General features: G+C 41.6%; 1 protein-coding gene across 1 annotated transcript; it reads right to left on the bottom strand.

The window, feature by feature from the left end:
* Positions 1 to 815: 815 nt before the first annotated feature.
* Positions 816 to 9,009, bottom strand: slc25a25a (solute carrier family 25 member 25a). The gene is made up of 10 exons (XM_021621244.3): positions 8,578 to 9,009; positions 6,084 to 6,210; positions 5,878 to 5,965; positions 5,625 to 5,739; positions 4,126 to 4,284; positions 3,253 to 3,405; positions 2,965 to 3,072; positions 2,625 to 2,792; positions 2,371 to 2,521; positions 816 to 2,226 (listed from the first exon to the last, which is right to left on the bottom strand). Exons 1-10 carry the CDS (start codon positions 8,734 to 8,736, stop codon positions 2,042 to 2,044), a joined length of 1,413 nt encoding a protein of 470 aa, XP_021476919.1. The 5' UTR covers positions 8,737 to 9,009; the 3' UTR covers positions 816 to 2,041.
* Between the last annotated feature and the right edge of the window lie 360 nt (positions 9,010 to 9,369).

Below are 9,369 nucleotides of genomic sequence, written 5' to 3'. Positions count from 1 at the left end.
AGTATTATCGCTTGCACAGTGCTCCTTGGGATGTTTAAAGCTTGGGAAATCTTTTTGTATCCAAATCCGGCTTTAAACTTCTTCACAACAGTATTTCGGACCTGCCTGGTGTGTTCCTTGTTCTTCATGATGCTCTCTGCGCTTTTAACGGACCTCTGAGACTATCACAATGCAGGTGCATTTATACGGAGACTTGATTACACACAGGTGGATTGTATTTATCATCATTAGTCATTTAGGTCAACATTGGATCATTCAGAGATCCTCACTGAACTTCTGGAGAGAGTTTGCTGCACTGAAAGTAAAGGGGCTGAATAATTTTGCACGCCCAATTTTTCAGTTTTTGATTTGTTAAAAAAGTTTGAAATATCCAATAAATGTCGTTCCACTTGTTGATTCTTCACAAAAAAATACAGTTTTATATCTTTATGTTTGAAGCCTGAAATGTGGCAAAAGGTCGCAAAGTTCAAGGGGGCCGAATACTTTCGCAAGGCACTGTATCCTCTCACTTTAGCCAGGCAAAGCCTCATCAAAACTCAGAACAGAATTAATCTTGTTTCGCGACAGTACCAAACACCGGGAATTTTCCCCTTCAGTTGGTCCATTTTCAGCTACCCCGGTAATTATTCCTTTCAATGGCACCCTTTTCTTGATAAAGCAATAACGATAGGCCAATACAATGTATGTGTCGCACAAACTCAAGGTTAATAAAAACGTGTAAAAACACTGAATCTTTGAAATACCCTTATTGAACATCCACGTACAAGTAAGGGGACACACTCAAGGAGTCAAGAAATACACCAAAGACGTGAATATTACATATCCTTTTAATTTATTTGCTCAAAGAACATTGTACCAAATGGTCTATTAAAAAAATGATTTAACCAAAGTTGAAGTGGTTTCCAACTTTGTATCTAAAGTTAATGCAAAACCTTCAAATGTGTCTCCGGTATTAAAGTGCATTAGTGTTAATCTACACAAAGCTCTGAAATCAAGTTTTGGTTTTAGGTACAAAGACATTGATTAAGTGACCTGACAACCAAAACAGAAGCAATTCATTTCGATAATAAAACAACCAATATAAACACAAAACGATTAAAATATATATATATATGAGGACAAATAGGCAAAATTGACTCAATAATTTAAAGCTCCTGTGAACTTATTTTGCAAACATACCCACTTCTTAATACATAATAATGGTAAATATGGCTCTTCAGTTAGTTTTCCAAATCAAGTCAAACTTCTGAGCATAAAGCCAGTTACTGCCGTGTTCTGAACAAAAACGTAAATGTCACTGTCAACGTCAGACAAAAAAAACAGAATAAATATTAGATCGATGTGGACATCAATACTTCACTCAATCAGAAATGCAGCATCAATTCAGTCAGAAACGGCAGTGCGAATAAATTAGTCATCTGTAAGGATTGAGAAGGGAAAATATTCACCACATGTGCTTTTGTCCTATTGTCTACATACAGGGAAGGGAACACTAATTAATATAAATGTTCATTTCAGGCAAAGACAAAAGCAGGTGTGGGGAAAGAACCAATAACTACTCAGAAAACCTGTTAATGCCAAGATAAATGTCTGAATACATCATGTTGGACTGGGCATAACTGAAGTGGTTTCTACTTAAGGGGACTGGTGCAGTTTGAATTGTTGCATAACCTGATTTACTGAGAGAAACAGGACAATTTTCAGAGGCACTATACCACAAACTGGCAACAAGAATTGGTCCCCAATTATGGTGTTACTCACTCAGTTGGGTAGATATTCAACCAACATTCATTATAGAATTCTGGTCTTAACTCAACAATTGAGCATCTAAATAATAGCAGCAATAGCAATATTGAGAGAAGCTCCCCCTTCCCTCTGTTTCAGCTCACAGAGTTGATACCATTTCATTCTGTTGTCCCTTGTTCTCCATCTTCTGGCATTCACAGAATGAGATGGCTCCATAAACCTCAAGTAGCAAGAGTCACAGATTTCTTAGCCTCAACTGAGGGGTTGAAGAGCCATTCAGATGTTGGGTGTCACCTCATCTCGACTTAACTCCCAGCGACATTTTCAGGTTCTCGTACACCACATAGCTGATGCTGACAGCTGGAATGACCTTCAGGAAGTTAGGGGCCAGGCCCCTGTAGAGACCAGTGGCCCCCTCTGTCTGGATGATTTGTTTGAAGAGCCCTGACATTGTCATCTGTGGGCTGCCCTCCAGCATGGCTATAGGAGATAAATGGCAGTCAGCATTAGAGCCAAGGAACAGAAAAACTTGTAGTCATTTATAACCTAATCTAAATAAAAATGAGGAAAATATGATATATTCCAATAAGCAGTGAAAATTAGGTGCATTGTTGAAGCTCTCACCTTGTGCCTGCATGCGGGTCCTGACCAGGGCCAGGGGGTAGCTGGACAGCTGACCACAGGTGCTGGATACTGTGCCACATCCAAGCAGAACTAACACTCCCGGGTCAGTACTGTTGGCGCCATACTTCTCTAACCAAGAGTTCTTCAATGTCTGTGGAAAAAGGAACATATTCAGAGACTATTCCAAATGGAGCCTCCAATGCAGTGAAAACATGCAACTAGAGATTTGTAAAAGCCTTCTCTGGGTCTCTTACCTCATACACAGCCAGGTCTATTCCAGCATAGGGGATGATGCCCATCATGTTGGGGATGAAGCCCTTGTAAAAGGCACGTAGTCCCTCTCTCCTGAAGATGCTCTTTGCACAGTCAGAGATGCCAGAGTACTGACCAGTCTTTCGCAGGGCAAGCCGTGTTTTCAGAACCTGGTGAGCAGGGAAAAAAAACTGAAAACCTAGCAGGTGGCATGTAATCGGAACGAAAACATTGGCATTACAAACTTTCAAATCACAAGTGTTTGTCCTCATCCTGATAACAATCACAGGTGTAATCGTCCCTATCTGTAATGACAGAGGGCGATGACTGACGGCTGCTCACCTCCATGGGGTAGATGGTGCTCTGAGCGATGACGCCAGCCATCGAGCCAGCTACAAAACGCTCCAGGATGCCAAGTGTCTCCTTATCACTGCCAATCAAACGCTTGATCTACATCAGTGTCCGTTGAAAGAAAAGTGAGGGGATGAGATAAGATAGACACCGTTAGAACATAAACTTGGTCATCACATACAGAATTTAGATGGAGTTATAATAAACGGTATAGTGGTCCAGACTTCCCCTAAATTAAGTAAAATGATACAGGAGTAAGTGTTGCATTGCATGTAGTACCTGCTCATAGGCCATGAACTTGATGGCAGATTCAGGGGCGATTTTGATAATGTTGATTCCATTCCCTCTCCACAGCGACCTCATCCCACCTTCTTTGATCATCTGGGTGAGCCCACTCATGATGCACATGTTGTTGCTACGGGAACCATGGACCTGACAAATCAAGAATATAAAATGTTTATATCATACAGAAGTCAAATGACCAATTAGATAATTGGGGCCGTATTCCGACTTGATCTGTGTGCTTAATGTTCAGCCAAGTCTCCAATTGACGTCAATTAATGATTTAGACGAACGTTTACGTTGTGCAAGCTTATTATAACTCTGAATCGGGCCCTTCCTCCTCAAAACATTTAGTCAGTTATTTAAGTAATGAGGCATTCGCTCAGAATGTGAGTACAATGTGGAACAAGTCAAAGTGTACTGGGGTCAGTTGCACCAACCCACAGATGACTTGTTCAAACAGACCCACTGACGTCAATCAGGAGTCCACACTTTGCTATCACGTAAAATCCTATCTACTCACTCCTGACTTATCTGCCGCTGCAGCCAATCACATCTCAACAGAGAAGGTGTGCTGGCTCTCAGCCACAGTAATTGGTCGGCTGGATGAGCCAGGGGGGAACAAACAGCTACTAGGACCCTTGTCCCCATGTTTTGGCACATTTACATACTCATTAACCCATGTATGACTCTTAGGTAATCGCTCTTGCAACTGTTCTGTTATTTGCCTACAAGTTATGCAAGATGCCCACTTTCACTCAACAATGAACAGGTAATTAAGGACAAGGTGTACCATTCCTAGGACTTCAAGTGTTGTTGGGAATACAGGCCTGTGGTGGTAACTAGGACAGTAGATCAAGGGCTTCTTACCTGCATGAGTACTTTGAGTCGGTCTAAGGGGGCGGTGAATGTTCGGGACACTGCTCCTGCACCTCCGCCTGCTACCAGATGCCTCCACCACATCCCTGTCAGTTTCTCCTCTGTCGTGAAGTCATCGGGCACCATCAGATTGTCACCTACGTCAAACAGCTAGAGAGCAGACAGATTGAACATTAGTATAATTATCCACTACTCGCCCATTTAGTTTGTCCCAAAATACATTAGTTATCCAAGAGCAGCTGCAACAAGAAGTTGAGTCAAGCTATAAGGGGTGAGCTGACATTTTCAGTGTGTGGGATTTCTAAGGCCTCATGTTTACACAAACCATTCACCTAGAGGTGACTAGAGACAAGCAGTATTGACAGCTAAATGTGCGTCAGAGAAGACTCTGCCCTCATCCCTTTAGAGCAAAGGTCGCAGGTTATGAGGCTTTAGGTCAGTTGACTTAATGTTCCGAGTTAGGAAGCAAGTTGGATTCTACACGTTTCCTGTTCTGTTATTTTTGGGACACTTCTGTGTAATCAGACATTAAACCAGTTAACACATAAGGGTGCTTCTGCTTTAATGCCGTGGTTCGGGCTTGACGTGCACTCCTGATATTATGAGGGTGAAGACTGAGGGGAATGTTCCCTCCTTGTAACACTGTTTGTTGCACAATGACCATCTAGGTCAGCCAGGGAGCCTCCCCAGACATAGTTTAAGTCCCAAGAGAGGTGCCTTTGCAAAATCCATACCAGAGTACAGGCTTTATCCCTCTATACCATGCCAGCACCAAATCACTAACTGAAAGCTATTTAATGATAGGCAAGAACTTAGAAAATTGGCAGCACCTGTTATGCAAGTGTAATTAATACTACTGCCACATGTTAGTCTGGCCAAAGTGACTCAAGAGTAAATGCTGCTTGACATTTTGCCTGGCCTTTGTGTTAGGTGGTCATCTCATCTCCAAGGGAGTATGTCTGAATATTTTTAGCCCCAGCTCAACCTATAAAGGCTGTTCTGTAGCTTTTGGCACATTGGAGAGGTAAGCAGGCTAAGATTTAGAAGCTGCCTCGCTCATTAATGCGTACAGTATTTCAATACCCCACCCACACGCTGCCCAAGATCACACTGTCCCATGAAGGTGGCTCTAAGAAGGCAGGGGAACATTTCATTCTCCTCCTACCTCTTTACAAATGTGATGATCTTACATAAGGGATAATTAAACCTGTATCGACATTTTATATAAGGGTGTAATTAATTCAACCCGTATTTTTTTAGCATACTCTTGTATTCAGAGCTTTCCTGTCCTACACCAATTAGTAACAAATAATATTAATTGGTGACACACATCCATTCGGTGTTGATCAATACAATAGGATTAACATCCCCATTCACAATATTGAACTTTAAAGGCTATTGTCAGTGGATACAGAGTGTACTCAAATTCATGTTAAATATAATTCAATTCTCTGCTTTGTGGATAGCTATTTCACATCCTCCCTCCTCACCGTGGAGTGTTTCCAGTATAGGGTGATCTCAGGGATGTTGTTCTCTTTGGGCTGTAGCAGAGGGTAGTTGCTCCACTCATTCCAGTCGATGGTCATTGTTCCATTCTTATCCATGCTATTTAAAACATTTTTTTTAAAAAGATTAAAACAAAACCATAAACTCTTGAGAATATGAATCAAACTGGTAATAATAGCTATACTTACAACATTGACCAAAATCATAAGGAAACACCGTTTCATCCTAACACCTTACCTCTGTAGGACCTTCTCTGCATGCTGCTGGGATATGTGAACACCAAGGTCCTGGAGAGACTGCATTATCTCCTTAGAATCCATTTTATCTGAATCATAATGGAAGACAATTAATCACAATTCCACCTGAATCCAAACAAAATGTGTATTTTATGGTAGCTTAGGCATGTTCTAAAACTAAGTTCGGATTTGTGCATAATAGCATACCAGCTCTCCTTCTGTCCAGGTTCTTGAAGACGAGTTTCAGATCTTTCTCCTGATCTTGCAAATAGTGAACAAACTCCTCAAAGACCATCTGCCCATCCAGGTCATTGTCTGCACTTTTCACCGCTTTCTGCAGGGGCAAAAAAAAACGAAATGATCAACAAAATTGCTTTCTTATAACAGACACCATGGAGGACAATAGAAAATCAAACAACAAAAGTAAACCCAAGACTGGAGCTTATCTGGAGGGGGACAATACTAATTGAATGCATGTAAGCACCTGACAGGAGGGTAAGGTGACTGTTGTGTGAATCATGTCAAACAGTGCATTTCTCATCACCTCAATATCCAGCCAAGACAAAGCACTTCAACAATGTCTCTGATCGAGGCAAAGAACACCAAGGCCCTATGTTGAAAGCCATTGACTCAAACCTAGGCTAACCCGTCCCTCATTCAACTATTTTGTCCCATGTTTAAATGGCATTCAACGTGTATTCACTTTCAAAATGTGACATTAGGCCTGTAACATGGACAGAAAGAAGGCTCCCAATGGGAGCGGTGTCACACGTAACTGCCAAAATGTGACATTAGGCCTGTAACATGGACAGAAAGAAGGCTCCCAATGGGAGCGGTGTCACATGTAACTGCCAAAATGTGACATTGGGCCTGTAACATGGACAGAAAGAAGGCTCCCAATGGGAGCGGTGTCACACGTAACTGCCAAAATGTGACATTAGGCCTGTAACATGGACAGAAAGAAGGCTCCCAATGGGAGCGGTGTCACACGTAACTGCCAAAATGTGACATTAGGCCTGTAACATGGACAGAAAGAAGGCTCCCAATGGGAGCGGTGTCACATGTAACTGCCAAAATGTGACATTGGGCCTGTAACATGGACAGAAAGAAGGCTCCCAATGGGAGCGGTGTCACACGTAACTGCCAAAATGTGACATTAGGCCTGTAACATGGACAGAAAGAAGGCTCCCAATGTGAGCGGTGTCACACGTAACTGCCAAAATAAAGGGAACATTTTAGTAAATGAGGGACACAAAGCATATTGAAAGCAGGAGCTTCTACACAGGTGTAGTTCCTGAGTTAATGAATCAGTTGACCCAAATCATGATGGGATGTTGTGTATAACACTACTCAGTTGCCCATTATTTTGGCCACCATGGCTAACAGCTCAGTGACTTTGAAAGAGCAGCCTCAAAGGAGCGTTAAAGGATGTGTGTCAGTCACCAGATCTCAACCCAATTGAACATTTATGGGAGATTCTGGAGAGGTGCCGGAGACAGCGGTTTCCACCGCCATCAACAACTCTCCAATAGAGTAACAGACACTTGTAGAATCTATGCCAAGGCGCATTGAAGCTGTTCTGGCGGCTTGTGGTGGACCAACTGTTAAGATACTATGTTGGGGTTTCCTTTATTTTGGTAGATACCTGTAGTTCAAGACAGTAGAGCAAATAACACCAGGCCAGCAACTCAACTGCTGATGCCTCAGTCTATTTTAGACCAGGTAGGTCGACGGGCTTAGCACAAGTTGGCAGGTCAACTTGTCATTAAGGATATAGATACATGTCCACGACACTAATACCTATGCCTGAAGACACGAGGGATCGAATCACGATGCCAACCTCGGCCAAGAACATCATGTCTTGCCTCTGTGGGTCACGCAGTCTTTCGGGTCAATTAACTAGTCTCGCATGCATGGGGTGGCAGGTAGTCGAGTGGTTAGAGCGCTGAACAAGGCAGTTAACCCACTGTTCCTAGGCCGTCATTGAAAATAAGAATTTGTTAACTGACTTGCCTAGTTAAATAAAGATAAAATAAAAACTGCAATTTAACAATTCCATCATGTTTCAGTGATTTCTTAATGTGCCTAATTGACAACCCTGAATCTGCTGGTTTAATGCTTAGGGTCACTGATATGCAATTAGACTAAGAGGCACATTTAAACTTAAAACTAGAAGCGGTTGCCGGACAAAGCCCAATACACAATCAATGTAGAGAACAATAATAAATTCTATGCCTTCAGTGTCAGATTGTTTTATAATTCATAAACTGTAGAGTCAAAGAATTCTAACATTGATGAAGCAAATGCAAATTCATTTTTCAAATATATTAATGAATATCAGGGGCCACATTTATCCCTCGGGGGAACTCCTTGAGTAGGGGCTTAGAGTTTTTAAAGCCTGTCTACATAATGTTATATGAAATTACGTGATCTATCTTGAATTCCATGGGTCTGAATCATTGTTGCATTCAATTCCTGCTGAAACCTTTAAACATTATGGTCTGATGTGGTGGATTACATGCAACACTATGCAGTAGGTGAGATTTTGACAAACACAGACTACAGGAAAGTACGACAGAATTGTTAACAAAACGTATAGTTTAGGAAAAAGACAAATTAAATCACTCAAAATGTAAAACTTGCTGTGAAGTTTGCAGAAGCATATAAATACATGTGTAAAAGAATAGAGTGCAAGTCTTACCTTTCGCCATTTCCGATAAATTGAACATTCTTGGGACGGTAGAAACACACTCAATTTGAAGAGCGATTTCAGCTCCGATGGTAGTCCATTGGACTCATAATACTCGAATTCAATAGGATCCGAATTCGGAACAGGCACATAAAGGCACAGGCCAAGCATGTTTAAATTTAAGATAAAGCCACTCCACAATAAATAAATAAATAAAAAGTACACCAAAGATTGATCAATTCCCTAGGCGTGTTACTATTAAAACGCCGGTAAAGAAGTGCCTCGTGTTATAGAAATCTATGAAACCACACCCTTCTGAAAATAGAGCCATTTTATTGGCTACTATGATGATCTTTTTGTCCCCCTCTCTCGGTAACGTCATTTGCTATCGACCAATCACTGCATCATTCAATTGACAAGCATTGATCTTGCGTGAAAGCTGCTCAATGACCCCCAACCCCTCCCTCAGACTAATGTGCCACGTTCATGTCCTATTCAGGAACTAGGAAACTCGGAAATGTCAGACTTGCTAACTGGTTGCACGCGTACTGCGTTCAACCAGTCAGCAAGTCGGATATTGCCGAGTTTCCTAGTTCTGACTAGTAGTTGTACGCAGCATTAACCCTCTCTTACCCCAAGCTACCGTTTGTTAGCCTACTATAGGCTATATTTTGGGAAAATAACAAACGTTTCCCGTTTGGAGATTCATCATGCCTTAATTGAAATTTGTGATATGTTAGTACTACAGGTTTTATAAGCAGAGTTTTACAAGGTGAAGGCCTATATGCTGCTTTTTACAATACA

This window comes from Oncorhynchus mykiss, chromosome 11 (genome assembly GCF_057628025.1).
Source record: "Oncorhynchus mykiss isolate SJ-2025 chromosome 11, ASM5762802v1, whole genome shotgun sequence".
NCBI lineage: Eukaryota > Metazoa > Chordata > Actinopteri > Salmoniformes > Salmonidae > Oncorhynchus > Oncorhynchus mykiss.
The sequence above is the reverse complement of the archived record's forward strand: the minus strand, read 5'-3'. Positions and strand labels throughout refer to the sequence as shown.